At 60.0% G+C, this 16,729-nt stretch overlaps 1 protein-coding gene across 2 annotated transcripts in view; it reads left to right on the forward strand.

Annotated features, from left to right (window-relative positions):
* PRPF6 (pre-mRNA processing factor 6) overlaps window positions 1-16,036 on the forward strand; it is a 29,490-nt gene extending 13,454 nt beyond the window's left edge. The window contains exons 12-21 of one of the 2 annotated variants that reach the window (XM_006921992.3): window positions 5,347-5,469; window positions 7,547-7,668; window positions 9,044-9,182; window positions 10,445-10,564; window positions 10,903-11,079; window positions 11,466-11,599; window positions 12,272-12,363; window positions 13,172-13,286; window positions 15,137-15,263; window positions 15,806-16,036. In XM_006921992.3, coding sequence (XP_006922054.1) covers window positions 5,347-5,469; window positions 7,547-7,668; window positions 9,044-9,182; window positions 10,445-10,564; window positions 10,903-11,079; window positions 11,466-11,599; window positions 12,272-12,363; window positions 13,172-13,286; window positions 15,137-15,263; window positions 15,806-15,958 — 1,302 coding nt within the window. In that variant the 3' untranslated portion in view covers window positions 15,959-16,036. The remainder of the gene's footprint in view (window positions 1-5,346; window positions 5,470-7,546; window positions 7,669-9,043; window positions 9,183-10,444; window positions 10,565-10,902; window positions 11,080-11,465; window positions 11,600-12,271; window positions 12,364-13,171; window positions 13,287-15,136; window positions 15,264-15,805) is intronic. The other variant, XM_025039788.1, reaches the window with a different exon arrangement.
* The last annotated feature ends 693 nt before the right edge of the window (window positions 16,037-16,729 follow it).

A 16,729-nucleotide genomic window follows, 5' to 3' on the forward strand; every position in this document is an offset into this window, starting at 1 on the left:
GACCGAGCCAGCCCGCTGGGAAGGGCGCCTGTCTCCTGGGCCAACCTGTCGCATGTCAGCCTGGGGAGCATTGCTTCTTGTGGGTCTGCAGAGCAAGTCCCTGGGCTCGGGAGATGGCCCCAGGCCGCCCGCCTCGCCTTCTCTGTGCCCCGGCCACCACAGTCCCTGCTGCTGCTGCTCTCCGGCGTCCTGGCTGGCTGCCCCTGAGCTACCCCAGGGAGCCAGCGAGGGCATGTCGCTGCTGCTGAGGGGTGGCCCGCTGGCACCACTCCGCGTTCAGCGTGCGGCCCCTCCCTGTGCCCGGCAGGTTTGAAGCCGGGGGCAGGTCCTCGCGCGTCTGGACTTTGACCGCCCGGACCCAGCCTCGTGTCCGTGGTCTCTCACTCCCCGTGTACGTCTGGGTTCGTCCTGCTGCTTGGATCGGTGGATTTATAGTTTTCGTGACATTTGGAAGATTTGTGTCCGCTGTTTCTCCAACTACCTGCCTGCCCTCAGGTGCAGTTAGCGTAGTCAGGAAGCCGCTGGAAGTTGCCGCACAGCTCCTGATGAGCTCTTCGTTTTTACGTTCTTCTTTGTTTCGTTTTAATAGTTTATTAAGCTGGTGCTAACGTTCCATAAGTTTCCCCCATCGAAAGTGTACAGTTTCGTGGTTTTTGGTGTATGCAGACGTGTGTAGCCAGCACCGCGATCTAACCTAGCCGTGTCCTACCAATAGGAAAGCCTGTCCCCGGTAGCTGTCACCCCTCCCCTAGTCCCAGGCAGCCACATGCTTTCTCTGTACATCTGCTTTTCTGCTTCCTTTATAGATTTTCACTTTTTGGACGTTTTATGTAAGTGCACTGTCTCGCGACAAGCTTCCACTCCGTATGCTGTTTTTTACTGCAGCGTGGAGGTGTTGGAATTTTTTGCCCTCTTTAAAACTGAGTTATCCTTTTATTTTTGCTTATTATGCATTTATTATTGGATTGTGTTGAGTTATGAGTTCTTTACACATGTATTCTGGGTACAAGTTACTTATCAGATGACACGGTTTGCAAATATTTGCTCCCATTCTGTGTTGTCTTCTGACTTCGGCGATGAGATTGCTCGCGGCACAAATGTTTTTAATTTTGATATAGTCCGGTTCATCTAATTTTTTATTTTGGTGCTCATGTTCTGTGTGTTATATCTAAGAAGCCTTCCCTAGCCCAAGGCCATAAGTGTTCACTTCTGTGTTTTCTAAGATTTTTCTTGTTTTAAGGCTGACGTTTGGTCTATTTTCATTTCAGTCACATATGTGCGAGGTGACGGTTTGACTTCCTTTCACGTATGGATGTCCAGTTCTGGCACCGCTACGTCCTCATGCCGTGTGGACAGCCAGTTGAGCATAAACGTAGTGGTTTGTTTCTAGACTCTAGTTCTGTTTCACTGGGCTGCATGTCTGTGCTGGCATGGCACCATACTGTTCCGATTACCGTAAGTTTTGAAATCAGGAAACATGAGTCTTCCTTTGTTCTTTACAAGATTGTTTTAGCCATGCTTGGTTCTTTGTGGTTTCTAGGGCCAGCTTGCCCGTTTCTGCAGAAAGCTCACTGGGAGTTTGATGGAGTGACTCTTCGGGTCGGTTTGGGGATGCTGGCCTCCCTAGCGATGTTAGTCCCCTGATCTGAACGCGGGCCGTCTCTCAGCGACATTCCAGTGTGCTAGTATTGCGTTTCTCTAGTTTATTCCAAAATATTTTGTTATTTTTGGTACTATTATAAGTAGAATTTTTCTCGTTTATTTTCGGATTATTGACTTTTAGTGTATAAAAATAGAGTTGATTTTTGAACATTGAGTTTGTGTCCTGTGATCTTGCTAAAAACGTTTATGAAATCGCAGTAGTTTCACTGGATTCTTTAGGGTTCTCTCTCTGTAAGACCATATCACTTCCCTGTTTCCAGTCCGGATGTCTTTTATTCCCCGTCTGCTGTGGTGAGAACCTCCGGCGCGGGGGCACATGGCAGCGGAGGGAGCCCACGCCCCTGTCTCGCTCTCGGCCGTGGGGGCCGGTGTCTGGTGTTGCTCGCTGAGTGGCCGTCAGCCCGCACGGCACGCTGATGCTCTGGCCATCTTTCAAAACTGCTCTTTTCTCTCTGTCTCGTTTCGAGGAGCCTCTGTCGCTTCGTCCTGCGTCTCACTGACCTTCGGCGATGTCTAGCCTGCTGCTGTGTCACCGCTGCAGTTTTCATTTCTAGGGATTTAATTTGGGTCTTTTAAACACGTCCTCCGTGTCTCTCCCATGCGCACGTGTGCAGCGCAGGCGCAGTGGTTGCTCGTTCCAGCATCTGCGTCCGCTCTGGGTCGATTCGGGAGATGCCTTTTCCCCTCATTGTGACTTGTATTTTCCTGTTTCCTTCGTGCCCGGTAATCTTTGATTTGTTGCCAGATAGTGTGATTCTTCCTTGCTGGGCACTGGACGTCTCTGTGCTCCTGTGGACCGTGGACTTCTGTGTTGAGTGCGGTCATTGGAGACGTTTTGGCCCTTTAGGTCTTGCTCTGATGCTTTGCTAGGCTAGACCCGAGACGTGGGCAGTCGGGGACAGTCGGGCCCATTCTCTTTTGGAGGCAGGACCTCTCTGTGCACGCTGCCCCGTGCCCTGCGTGTGTTGGGGGTTTCCAGCCTGGCCGGTGGGGACCGTTCCTGGGCCCTGTGACCTCTGAGCGTTGCTCTTGCCAGTCCCTTCGACTGGCTCTTTCCAAGCGCTCATGCTCTGGCGGGGCCCTCCGTGGGGCAGGCTGGAGTGTCCCCTCGTGCTCGGTCCGTGTCCTCTGGCCTTCTGGGTCTTCTGGAGCTGCCGGTGCTCCCTCCTCCACCAGCCTCTCCTGGGTGCTCTCCCTGCACCGGGGCGGACGTGGGCTCCCCTGACTGTGTCTGTCCCCATAGCCCTTCGTGACTGGCGTCTGGTGTCCTGACAAGCACTGCCTCGTGGGTTTTGTCTGAGGATCTGGCTGTTTCAGGAGGGAGGGCCTTGACCAGCAGCACCACGCTTGCTTGTGTCCCCACAGGGTGCACGGCTGCTCCTGGGCCCGGTGACCGTGTGGCAGAGTAGAGCGGGGCCGAGCCCTGTCTGCCCCGGAGGTGCCTCCTGCACCGACTCCCGCTCCTGAACTCCCTGTGGGGTGCACCTGGCGAGTTCGCCTGCTGGCCTGCCTTTCCACCTTGTCAGGGAGGGTGACGGCAGGAGGTGATGGCAGGTGCCCTGTCCTTTCGGCAGCTTTCAGGCCATCACTGACTGTGCCAGTGTGCAGAGAGTACACGGCCTGAGCTGGACCTTTATTCATTTTGAGATTTCCTGAAAATGTGCTTTTTGCTACTACTTGGTTATACCAGAATGTAGTGAAGGTCCTGAATGGACACCAGCTTTACGTTCAGTCTTCGTAAGGTGACCGAGTAAATTTCTCATGATGTCCTACGAAGAGCGTGATGACTTCTGGGCGTTTGGCTCCTGAGCAGGTCTCTGTTTATTGAGTACCTGCTATGTTCCAGACTCTCTTGACTGACATTTGATCCCTGCCTTTTCACTTCCCACTTCCCCCTTCTTTCTAGAACCCAGTCCCGGAGACACTGACCCCATGGTGCGCCTGCAGCCCGTCTCAGGAGCCTCAGCGGCCGACCCCCGACCTGCGTCGCGCACACACGCGCCTTGCTGTCCTGTTGTTCCGCCTCTTTTGCTGGCTTGCCTTCTCCTCACGTTCTAAATACTTGGGTGGTTTGGCCCAAAGTCCCTTTTCGAGACTTCCGTGCTCACCTCTTTGGCGAGCTCATCACACCTGTTGCTGAGAAAGGAGTTTGTGTGCCGGGAAAGCCCAAACGTGGACTCTGCTCCGGGCGCCCCCCACGCCTCGCATCCGCTGGGCTGTGAGGCGGCACCCCAACCTGCTGTGTCCAGAACACGTCTCGCGGCTTGCCCCCCAACTTTCTTGTCCCCCGTCTTCCTCACCTCAGTAGACGGCCCCACAGTTCCGCCTCGTGGGTCGCTGCGGGACCCCCTCGCACGGCGCCTGTCCACGAGCAGCTCGTCTCCCTTCACACCCCTCTCGAGTCCAGGTGCCTCTCGTCACCCCACTGCTGCCCGCTCGGCAGACCTGCCGCCTCCGGCCCCCACGGCACCTGCTGTATACTGCCCTCCACGTGGCAGTTGGACAGGGCCGACCATGTGGCTCGCTGGGTGGCTCACCCCCAGAGCCTTCCTGCCCCACTGCGGCAGACCCACAGGCCCCTTGGGCCAGGCTCAAGCCGTCGCCCCGCCCGTGGCCACCACCCCTTGCTCTTCGCCGGCCTCCCGCCGTGCTAGCGCGCACCCTCTCCTCGCGTCTTGGCCTTGGGATGCTTTTCTGATGCCACGCTGCACTCAGCGCACGTCCAGCTCAGTCCCCGGGGTGGCACGTCCAGCTGCCTCTGCCAGCACAGCGCCCGCCACCCTGACGACGCAGCGCGAGGCTGTCCACTCTCCTGCCGCCCAGGTGTCCTGGTGCTTCCGTGGCTCTGCATGCATGTGAACACATTTGTCGGGTGAAGTCCTTACTGTGGAGTCGCTCGGCCAACACATGCACCTTTTATTCTGACAGAGGGCACGCAAGGCCCCCACAGAGGTCGGCGTGCGCTCTCCGGCCGCGTCCGAACACCTGCGCCCCTCTGCCTCGGGGGCCAGCGCGCATTTCCGTGTTGCTGCGTGACGTGGGTGACATGTTCTGCGTAGCTTACTGAGCGTTTTAAAAAGGAGGGCTTCGAACTTCTTTTCAGACATTTAAAAGTCATTCACGTTTTTATTTTTGGGAGAACCGTGTGTTGTGCTTGTGGCATTGTCAGCCCTTTCCTGATGGGTGGCAGGAGACCGCAGTGGTGCATTTCTGCGTCCCACGCTGTTCTTGCCCCCGAGGCCGAGTGCTGGTCTGGCCGCCCACCTGCCTGGTGGACTGCCCAGTGACTGGTCCCCTCTGCGCCCCAGGTTCCCGTCTCCCCGTCTCGGTGTGGGGCCCTAACAGGTCTGTCTGTGTGGTTGGCGTGTTTCTCCTGGACCAACGGACCCCAGTGTCCATGAACTTGTCGTCTAGTCAAGCTACTTGGGAGGTTTCTAACGCATCAGGACCTCTTATGGCCGCCGCGTTGCCCATACAGCACCTGGTGCCCAGCTGGTGCTTAGAGTGGTGGGTGCAGCTTCATCAGGTGTGTGTCAAGCAGTCACCTGCTAGGTGGCAGGGATGGGCACAGCTCGAGCAGGACAGACGGTCCGAAGGCATCGGAGCCCACACCACCTGCCGGCTCTCTCTGTTTGGGCCGCTGCAGCTCAGCACGGCAGATCCAGTCTTGCGTTCTTCTTTTAGGATGCCGAAGAGTGTGACAAGGCTGGCAGTGTGGCTACCTGCCAGGCAGTCATGCGTGCCGTGATTGGAATCGGGATTGAGGAGGAAGACCGGAAGCACACGTGGATGGAAGATGCCGACAGCGTGAGTGCGGCCCTGCGGGCTGGGGTGGGGCTGGGGGGGCGGCAGATGGCACAGGTGGGTTGGGGCCCTGCCACCTCTCGGCTCTATTGCAGCCTTAAGGAGCAGTTTCTTTAGCCCGAGCGTGTGACCACAGTGCCTGCGTGGGCCACGTACTGACCGCAGTGTGGTCGGTCTCTGTTTTCCACGAGTCTTTCGGTTTCGAGGAATGCAGGCCAGTGTTCTGCAGAGACCTTCGGCCTGGCCGCCACCCGCTTGCTGTCGGGTTGAGGGTCTGTGTCTTGGCAGGTGCCGTGTCCTGTAGGTGGGCTGCATTGGGAGATGGATGTGCCCATGACACTGACCAGCTCGGGGGCCATCTGCAGGTTTCTTCCTGGAAGGTCACTGTTTTGTTTTGTTTTGTTTTGTTTTTTAATTAGCATTTTGTAGGGAGACACTTTGAGACTAAGTAAACGTCCCATTTCTTGCCGAACTCTGACCTGCTAGTTTGCGGGTCCATTAACGACCTTTTTGGCTTGTATCAGTTATTCCTGCGATATTTGCCAAGTGCTGATTTTTGTCCACATTTTATTCGAGCTTATTCATGGGAACCTACAGTGTCGCAAGCTTCCCTCTCTATTTCCCTGGGCACTCGCTCGTTCACCTCGGGAGAGACCGGGCCTTGCCTGTGCTGGGGGCTCACGTGCACCCCGGCATCACCCACATGAGCCTCACGCAAACAGCTCGAGTCCTGCATGTGCTCACTCTCCTCGTCAGGGGTCAAGACATGGCCACTCGCAGTGGCTTTTAACAGCTCTTTATCGCGTGACGTTCACGACATCCAAATACATAGGGGTAGCTCAGTGAGCAATGACACGCGAACACGTGAAGGGTGCCCTGATGGGGACCCACACGGCCTGTTGGAAGAGAATCTTAGGCATGCTTGCCGCCCCGGGCCCCGAGCCCCGGCCCCGGGCCCCACGCCTCCTCTCAGCTTGCGGTGAGACAGCCTCTGCCTGCTTTCCTTACTGCTTCTGACAGCGTTGGAGGCCAGGGCGGCACGGGGGAGAAGGAAACAAGCCGATTCAGGCTCCCTCTCGTTCCTTGTCTGTCTCACGTGGACTAGAGTCAGCACAGGCGTCTTTCAAAGAGCTTTGTCATCTGAGGGAGACCTGAGTCGTTGGTGTGCTTTCACTGTCCAGGGACTGGCCTGGCCCAGCCCGCCCACACCCGAGACACTGGGCACACTGTCGCTTGATTCTGTGGGTCCATGGAGGTCAGAAGGCTTTGTAACTGGTCTTCAGGACCTTGGTCGGGAGTCATGGGGAGGGGCACAGACCAGCCTGTGGGGGCTGGCAGTCAGCGGGCGCCCTCCCTCACCTCTACAGACGCTCCTGGTCACGACATGCCCAGGGCAGGGCCCTTCCGGGTTCCTGTGTTGGTTGACTCGGATGAGGCCATGTGACCAAGGAGGGCCCCGGTCTGAATGGGGGAGACTTAGCTGCATCTCCGCTCTTTTTCCTCCTGCACACCCATTTCCACCCTGGTGACCTTCAGCACCCAGGAGGCTTGCTAGTGGTCTCGGAGAAGGCAGCGGTCCGTCTGGCAAGTGGCCTCGGGTGGCTCGGGTGCCCTCCCTGCCCCGCTGTATGCCATGTTTACATTACTTCCCGGTGGCTTGTCCCTCACTCCAAGACACAAAACCGCTTCCTGGTATGGAGGGCGGCAGGTTCTCTCGAGGGGTCAGTGTGTGTCCAGCGCTGAGGCCTGTGTGAGGCTCAGTGTTCCCGTGAGTGTCTGGGGTTGGGTCATGGGGGGGGATCATCGCTGCCCATCGTGACTGCTTTTTCTTGTGATGCGTTGGCTCAGCGCTAGCCCGGGGGAAATCGCTCTCGAGTCGGGAAAGCATCTGGAGAGAGCCGCAGTGTGTACGGAGCTGCCCTCCGCGTCCCGGGAGGCTTTTCCCTCCGTTCTTCGTGTCACCTGTGTTTCACAGGTTTCCACTGAATGGGACTTTTATCGTTGAAAATACGTATCACGCCTGGTCTTTGCGAAGGGACCACTGTGCGTGACGCGCAGTGACCCTGTCTCTCCGCTCTAGTGTGTGGCCCACAACGCCCTGGAGTGCGCACGTGCCATCTACGCCTACGCCCTGCAGGTGTTCCCCAGCAAGAAGAGCGTGTGGCTGCGTGCTGCGTACTTCGAGAAGAACCACGGCACCCGGTACGTGGGGGGCGGGCCGGGCCGGGCCGCACAGCCCTCTGGGACGGGGCGGGGTTTCCGTGGCACTTGGGACTTGGCAGCAGGCACTGCCCTCGTGGCTGCTTCTGTGGCAGCATGGTCCCTGTTCTGTGTTGAGAAACTGAGGCACCGAGGGGCCTCTGGCTCGGCGCCTGCCGCTGAGCCCGCGGGGGCTGGGCAGGCGGCTCGGGGCCCGGGCAGGCATGTTTTCACTCAGGCTGGGCTGCTTGTGCTCCGAGGAGGTCCTTGACAATTTTCTCTAATTGTACTCTTTAATTGAAAAAACCTTTTGGGCCTGCCTTATTGGCGGCAACTGCTGATTCACTGAGGTGTCGCAATGCCTGGTGTGAGGGGGCCCGCCCAGGCGTGGGGCTCGCAGTGCTGCCCCCGGGGTGCTGGGGTGGGGGCCGGGCCCCGCCGGGCACGCTCAGCGCTCGTTCCTCTCCTTCCTGGCGTTGTTCCCCCTCAGTCTTTCCGGGGTGTCTTTCTGTGTTGCCGAAGCTCTTGTGCCCTCCCCTCTCCCGCCAGCTGGTCTGGTGTTCTGAAGTTAACTCCTTTGGGGACATTTTGAGATGGTTGTGCTGGCTCAGCCTGGATGAGTTCACCTCAGACAGTCCAGGCTCGGCGCAGTACCTCTCCTGTCAGCTGTGGCCTCGGTGGCACTGCTGCTATTGGTCCTGGGCTCAGAAAGCACTTCCCAGCCCCCGCCTCTGGTGGCCCTTCCATCTGGCCGGCTCCCGGAGCGATGGGGACAGAGGGCTAGGGGTCCGGCCTTGGTTCCAGTGCTGTCAGGCTTTCCTCTGCGCTGGCCTCGCCTCCGTGCGCTCACTCCGTCTTGCTGATGTGGCCCAGAGAGCTCACCCGTGCCCGGTGTCTGGTGGCTGTTGGGCTGCACGAGGCGGGGGGGGCTTCGCACCTGGCCCCCAGTCTGACGGTCTTGCTCAATAGTGATCTAAAATAACTTTCTTCCGAAAAGACGGTTTCTCTGGATGCCACAGAATAGACTGGAGTCATAATCCTTATCGGCGGATCTGCGGTTGAAGATGAAAAGGCCTCTCCTGTCACCCAGGCCGTGACGTTATTGCCCCGTCCGGGATACGCGGCTGTAAACGGGTCTCCGGAGAAGCCCTCCCCCCGACTCTGCTATTCGAACAATGCGTTGCTTTGTAGCTCTCTGCAGCGTGGATGTGAAGGCCTTTATGGAGACGGACGGTTCCCTTGCGCTCTCCCCGCTGTAAAACCTGGTCAATCATTGATGGGGCCGGACTTTGGAGCAGTAACTGTCTTTCCAGTGCCCACGCCATGGCTGCGCGTGCCCCGTGCGCTCTGGTGGTGACTGTGGCCCTCTGTCTTGCAGGGAGTCCCTGGAGGCACTTCTGCAGAGGGCCGTGGCCCACTGCCCCAAAGCAGAGGTGCTGTGGCTCATGGGCGCCAAGTCCAAGTGGCTGGCGGGAGACGTGCCTGCGGCGAGGAGCATCCTGGCTCTGGCCTTCCAGGTGCGTGAGGGGCAGCTAGAGCCTCAGGGCTCTGGCGAGCACACCTCCCAGCTTGCACCCTGCTCAGTGCTGGGCGGGACTCGGGCTGCTTTCCTGGCCGAGGGGCCTGAGAAGAGGAAAAATGGCCCAGCTGGTGGATGCTTACCTCTTGGTCACCTACACGCAGTGTGACCACCAGCTAAATGTACCAGAATACAGAGCACAGGACATCAGGTGGGGGAGCAGAGGAGCAGGTGGCAGCCACACTCCTGCACAGAAGTTAGGCTGTGCCCCGCAGCCCGAGCACAGGGATGGGTGCTGGGCTCACATGCGGCCCCTTGGATGGGCAGAGTTAAGTTCACACAGCTGTACCCAGCCCGGTTTACTGTGGCCGATGCCACGAGCCGTGCAGTTTTTCGAAGTACCTTATTTTCCCTGTCACGTACAACGTCCTAACCCTTTATGACGAGGTAGATGTTAGTGGTTTGTGGCATCTACCTTCTCATAAACTGCGCGGCGCTGCATATGTCGATCTTCGTAACGCAGGCCGGCCTAGCACTTTGTTTCTTGAGTGAACTCCGTGAGCGGGGACGGCCTAGAGCTGGCCTAGCGCTGGCCTTTGCTCTCCGCTGTCTGTCTGAGGGCATCACTCTTCTGAGCAGTCACAGATTCTCCCGCCATCCGCCTGGGCACTGCTTCCTGTCACTAGGGCCGCGCCCCAGGCTTGTGGCGTGGTCAGCCTGCGTGTGCCCAGTGGGTGGCCGTGCTATCAGGAGGCTGCGATTGCACTGCCAAGTGTCCGCTGGACTCTGGGGTGTACGTGGCAGAGCTCTGACCCTGGGGAGTCCTCTCCACACTGTCAGCAGTCTCTTGGGCATCTTTCTGTGCTGCCCACCTGGACACTGCAGCGCCAGGTCCTCGTCGGCAGGCGCGGGAAAGAGCAGGTCGGGCCCACGTGGGTAGGGGGATAGGGACACGCTCTGGCTTCGGGAGCCCGCAGAGGCTCAGGGCGTCCTGGAGAGGACGGCTGTGCCACCACCGGCACCGTTCTGCAGCGCTGTGGAGGCCCCGCGTCCGCACCAGTGACGCGGGCCGGCTCGTGCCAAGGTGCGTCCGCGTTCTCGGGCTGGACGTGGCTTTGTCCCTGGAAGTGCTGGGATCAGCCTGTCAGCAGCAGAGCGAGGCCCGGCTTGGCTCCGGGCTGGCTGCTCTTGACGAAGTGCGCTCTAGCCCTGACTGTTTCTGTTCCGAGCCCATCTCGATGTCACTGTGTCACCCTGCAGGCCAACCCCAACAGCGAGGAGATCTGGCTGGCGGCCGTGAAGCTGGAGTCCGAGAACAATGAGTACGAGCGGGCCCGGAGGCTGCTGGCCAAGGCTCGGAGCAGCGCCCCCACCGCCCGGGTGAGCAGAGCTGCTGTGCCACACAGGCCGCTGGCCCTGCGGCGCCAGGGGCTGGGGGGACCGAGGCCGAGATGCTCTGGCTCGCTGTTCAGGTGCCACTTTAAAACGTCCTCGGGTGTGCGTACCGCCCCCGTCCCACAAGCTCACAGAGTACATCAGGTACAGCAGGGTGGACGGTATGTGCGGTGACCTGTTGCGTGATCTTGGGCAGGTATCGCGGTGGCACCATCCCAGTCCAGGCACCGTGCTGGAGGCTGGGCCCAAGCCAGAGGGGACTGGCTGTTGCGTCCAGACAGGGTGGGGCGGGGCTGGGCTGCCTGACAGCGTGCCCGCTCTAGGTGTTCATGAAGTCCGTGAAGCTGGAGTGGGTGCTGGGCAACATCGAGGCGGCCCAGGAGCTGTGCGAGGAGGCCCTGAGGCACTACGAGGACTTCCCCAAGCTGTGGATGATGAAGGGGCAGATCGAGGAGCAGGAGGGGCTCACGGAGAAGGCGCGAGAAGCCTACAGCCAAGGGGTGAGCCTCTGCTGCACCACACACCCTGGAGTAGAGCGGCGGCCTTGGGGGCAGAGGGAGGCTGGGCCCCAGTCCCCTCACTCAGTCCCGTGCTTTTCCTTCTGGACCCTGCTGACGTCCCCAAGCCCCAGGACTCCCAGGGTCCCTCAAAGCTGCATGTGCTGCCCTCAACGAAGTACGGGCTACGGCACCTCTGACGTACAGGCGGCTGGGTGCACGCCCCGTACGCGCGCACGGCGTGCACATCTCGCTCCCACCCAAGTGTGAAGTGGGCGGGTCTCCACGACACGGGCAGTCCCAACTCCTGGCTCGAGGAGCCGGACACAGCTCTCGCAGTCCCTCCCGGCCACCAGCCGAGGCTGTCTTCTTGTCTTTGTTGGCCACAGTTGAAGAAGTGTCCCCACTCTACCCCGCTGTGGCTCTTGCTTTCCCGGCTGGAGGAGAAGATTGGGCAGCTGACCCGAGCTCGGGCCATTTTGGAGAAGTCTCGCCTGAAGAACCCGAAGAACCCCGGCCTGTGGTGAGTCCTTGCCCTGCGCGCCCCTTGGCCGGCTGCCCGCACGTGGCCTCTCCTGTGGTGTCACTCGTCCAGCTCAGGCCCTGCGGCAGGAGTGGCAGCTGCTGGCTGGGGGATCACGGCCTGCTCAGCTGGGCCTGTGGATGGTTCGGTGCCGTTTGTGCGCTGACAGAGGCCGTCCAGAGGAGTCAGCTAACGGTGAGGGATCAGGGACAGATGACGCCAAGAAAGCCACTCCACAGAAGGGCCAGCGTCTGGGCAAGGCCTTGAGGGAAGCACAGGAGTCCGTCTGTGAGCTGGCATTCTTTCCCTGGGGATGCCCAGAGTGCAGTGTAGGTCGCTGTCAGGGCTGGAGCGTGAGGGGGAAGCTGAAGGAGACTTTGGATGGGCAGGTCCCGAGCGCCGCTGTGGCGTTCTCTCTCCCAGCAGCCCCAGCATGCCAGTGTGCCCTAACCCTGCCCATCCTCACGTGTACCTGCTCAAGTTCGGGGTCCCAGGGCTCGGCTGCGGGAGTACGTACGGTGGCCCAACAGCAGGTGGCCCCGGCATCTCCCCGCTCCGCTGGGTGGGCAGCTCCAGGCCCATGGCTCCCCGGGGCTTCCAGAACTGCAGCCAGGCCCGTGGCCGGGCTGTCGGTGGACGGTGCTGGACCTCCCTCTCTGGTCTCTGTCCCAGGTTGGAGTCCGTGAGGCTGGAGTACCGTGCGGGGCTGAAGAACATCGCCAACACGCTCATGGCCAAGGCGCTGCAGGAGTGCCCCAGCTCCGGTGAGGCTCCGCGTCCCGGCCCAGGCCGGCTTGCTCTGCGCACGGTGCCCTGCGCCTGCTCGCCGAGGCCTCCGAGGCCCAGGCCCAGCCTCAGTGGGGGAGCTGGACGTCCGCATCATTTTCCTTCACAGCTTAGCTTTTGCCCTGTCGCCCTGAGTCTGAGTAGCTAGTGCACGTGCAGTGCCAGCACCTGGAGTGAAAAGGAGGCTCCGTGACGCCACCGCGCAGAAGCCACCGCCCGCAGCTCGCTCGTGTCTCTACAGCTTGTGTCGCTGCACAAAGTTAGAGTTGCACTGGCTGTTTAGCTTTGCGCCTTTTTTTAAAGCTGAAAACTTTCTGAGAATTTTCTGTTATCGTTGACTCTTTAAAAATGGAAATGTTTTGGCGACTTCGTAGAATTCTTCGTGTGAAAATGCCCGTACACCGCTTACGTGTTGCTTGATTTTAATCTGGTATTAGTTTGATTATTGTTTTCCTGCGTGCATCTTCATCAGCACTTCTGGTTGTTTTGTTCCAGTAAATTCTCAGATGTGAAATTACTGAGCGAGTGGGAACGAAACCTTGACGGTTTTTGGCACTTCCAACCCAGTCGCCCCCAGAGGGTTCTCCACTGTGTGCCACTGGGGCTGCTGTGGCTCCAGGCACCAGCGGGCTGGGTGAGGCTGGGTGGGCACATGTGGCCTCCCCTGAGCAGGTCTATGGACACCCCAGGTTAGAAACTTCCTTCGCAGGCCCTGCTCGGGGCAGCCTGCGTATGGATGGGTGCGTCTCTGAGAGCTTACTTAGGTATCTTTGTGCCCGATTCCAGGTGTCCTGTGGTCTGAAGCCGTCTTCCTGGAGGCAAGACCCCAGAGGAAGACCAAGAGCGTGGATGCCCTGAAGAAGTGTGAGCACGACCCCCACGTGCTCCTGGCTGTGGCCAAGTGAGTGGGGGTCTCGTGGGGCTGCTGACCCTCAGACCCGACCGGGCCTCTCGCCGGCGTCTGCCTGGTCCCTGGAACAGGGCAGGCTGCCCTGGACCTTGACCCCCGAAGCTCTGTGACGAAGTGATTTGGTTTTATCTGAGGCTGACACATCACCCAGCAGGGGGCACACAGATGCGTGCCACCTAGGTTGCCTGGGCTGCCTCAGACCCCTCCCTGGGCCCTTCTGGCCCTGGCTCGTGTGGATGGGACTGCTTTTCTGTCTCTGTCCCTTTCTAGCGTGTACCTACACGTGTCCTGGTTGCAAGGCGGAGGGAAAGCAGCTGACGGTGGTGCACGCAGAGTCTAAGCAATAAGCAAAGTTCCTTTGCTTGAAAAGGGCTGCAGGCGAGAAAGTCATTCTCATTGTGTCAGGGGGAACCGTTGGGGACCTGGGAGCAATCCAGGGCCTTCTGGGCAGGCCCAGTCGGTGGCCTGGGTGAGGAGACGCATGTGCCAGAGGCCGCCTCCCGCTTTGGTGTGCCCGGGCTAAGGGCTCGAGCGCCCTGGGGAGGCGTGCAGGGCATGGGAGGGAGCTCAGGAAAATTGGGCGAGGTTGTGGCCAGTGAGTAGAGGGCCTTGAGAGCCACCCTGACCCCACAGGGTCTCTGTCCTCCTAGAAGGGGGGTGGCATTCTGCAAGCAGTGGGACCTGAGTGCCGGGCAGGGGCTGCGTGTGGTCAGAGGATTCTGGGAGGTGACCGCAGGGCGTGGGGAGGAGGGTCTCAGGCAGAGTCTGGGGGTGGGGGCGTCCGTGGCACGTGTGGCCTGCAACTCCCACGTGCCTTCGAAGCCTGAGCAGGACCCTGGCTCCTTTTCTTCGCGTCGCAGCTGGCACTCTTGTGCTGTTTAAGCCAAGGGCTCCCCATAGGCTCCTGAGGCCCAGCCAGGGCTCCCTGCCTCCTGCCCAGTGCTTCCACCTCCCAGAGGGACTCGTCGGTGTGCCCCTCGGACAGGCGGCCATAAAACCTCGTAAAAGGCTTTGCTAAAGTCAACAAGGCCCTCCTTGCTGTTTCCAGGCTGGCGCCGTGTGTGCGTGCTATCGGGGTTTGTGCTCTTTAAATCTCAGTTTATCTAACACCAAGCAATTAAGAATTCCGCAAGGCTTAAAAAACAATCAAGCTATCAGAGCGTAAAGCTATTCTGTGTTCTGTCTGTGCCCAGCCCAGGCAGCTTCTCCGGGGCAGGCAAGCGGTGCTGCCCTCTCCGCTGGTGCCTCTGGCTGCAGAGGGAGGCCAAGCTGGGCAGAGGGTGGACCCTCATCCTGTCCTGCCAGACACGGCAGGGCTCCCATGGCCCTAACCTGGCCCCCGAGGTCCTCACATGGGCCTGGTGTCTGGTGTCTGAGTCTGCTGTGGGCCCGGGTCCTCAGTGTGGCAGGGTGACCCAGAAGTGTCCCCGGGGGGAAGGCTGACATTTCGCAAACGAAAGCCTCAGTTTAGTGCTTCAGGGTAACCTTCACCCCCTTGTCTTTCCTGGGAAGTAGTCGTTTAAAAGCTTGCAGTTCTCACTGTGTGTGGATGTTTGAAGAAGCACTTGGGCCGCTTGGAGGACAGTTCGGGTCTGTGGTCTGGAGCGGTTTCCAGGTGGCCCCATTCCTCAGCCCCTGTGGTGGGGGCCCAACGGCTTGACAGGAGGACGAAAGTGAGGGTGCCACACCCACAGGGGGCCACCGTGCTTGTCATCCGCCCCACATGGCTGCGGGTTCTGGTCCAAGGAGGCCAGCGCTGGGCCTCCGCGAGGCCATCTGTCGCTCCTGCGGCCTGTTCCCAGAGCGGCCCCTCACCGTGGGCCACGCTGTGCTCCCGACAGGCTGTTCTGGAGTGAGCGGAAGATCACCAAGGCCAGGGAGTGGTTCCACCGCACGGTGAAGATCGACTCAGACCTGGGGGACGCCTGGGCACTCTTCTACAAGTTCGAGCTGCAGCACGGCTCAGAGGTGAGGTGCCCACGTGTTGCCCCACACGCAGCCCATGGGGCCCACCGGGGAGCACGGCGCTCGCTCCTGACATCCCTGCCCTTGGTTATGGCTTCTGGCTTCCCTGTCTGCGCTTTAGAGGTCGGGCTATTTTAAGTGGCCTGTCAGCATCTCTTAGTGGCTCAGCTGCTGCCAAGGCCTAGGGCCACTGTAGAAATGGGACTGGAGGCCGGGCCCTGTCCTTGCACCTCTGTCCTCCCAGGCCTGAGGCCAGTGCGGCTTCCATGGGAGCCTGGGCGGATGTCCCCTCACAGAGCTGGGGGCGGCCAGGCTGTCCTGGGGTGCCCACGGGAAGCAGAAACTGGGAAGCTCCCTGTTCGAGAAAGGCGGACTCTGGGCCCTCGTGCGAGGCACAGACGGAGGGCGCTTGGCTCGGCTCAGCATCTGTGTGTCCCAGGTCCCGTGGGGTGTAGTGGGGATGTCCCCAGAGCCCGGGGCTGTGCAGCAAGCGGGAGAAGGGGCCTGGGAGGAGCCGTGCCTCACGAGCGCTGGGTCCCCACCAGGAACAGCGGGAGGAGGTGAGGCGGCGCTGTGAGAACGCGGAGCCGCGGCACGGGGAGCTGTGGTGCGCCGTGTCCAAGGACATCGCCCACTGGCAGAGGAAGGTTGGCGAGGTCCTCGTGCTGGTGGCCGCCCGCATCAAGAACACCTTTTGACTGTGGTCCCTGTGGGCGGTGGGGGGTAGGGGGTGGGGTCTGAGCTGTTGTCTGCTCTGATTAAAGCTTTTCTAGGGAGTGGTTAGGGTCTTGTGACCTGTTTGCTTGGTGCTCCTGGCCTGCCCCAGTTCAGTCTCCTTCCGGGGCTCAGGTGTTCTTGTTTGCGAGGACGCCTGCTGCCCACAGCGACAGCCGGACCTGCAGAGGAAGCTGCGTGACTTGGCACAGTCTTGTGGGGAAGGCGGGGCCGTGCACATTGCCTGGTGACTCGGTGTCTCCTCTGGAGCTGCAGAGCTGCATGAAAGCACTTGCAGGCTGTGAGTTCACACAGCCCGCTTCCTGAAGCGCCTCCTGGGCCTGTCGGAGGACGGGGTCGCCAGTAAGAGGTTTTTTCACAATTGCAGGTGGATTTATAACCAGCAAGCACCCTAAACCACTAGTAACTCTTCGTCTCTGACCTGAGAGGTGCATGCCTGGCAGACTTAGGGGCATGGCCTCGGCTCCCCGCGTGTGTGCGTGCCCGTGCCGTTGGAGTCCTGCCAGTTCTCTGGGGCGGGGGGGGCGTGCGCCGTGCCCAGACCGTCCTGTGGAGGAGGTGGAGGGGTCTCCTTGTTACCCTGAAGAGTGGATCCTGAAGCGTTCAGGGGCCTGAAAGCCAGCAGTCTCTGCAGACGTGGAAACCAACGCCCAGGAAGGGCGGTGACTTGGTTGTCACAGGGCTTCTGGTGGCCTTCTGTGCCCTGAGTGGGGCGTGGCTTCTCCTGGGTACTT

Source organism: Pteropus alecto, unplaced genomic scaffold (genome assembly GCF_000325575.1).
Source record: "Pteropus alecto unplaced genomic scaffold, ASM32557v1 scaffold45, whole genome shotgun sequence".
In the NCBI taxonomy this organism is placed as follows: domain Eukaryota; kingdom Metazoa; phylum Chordata; class Mammalia; order Chiroptera; family Pteropodidae; genus Pteropus; species Pteropus alecto.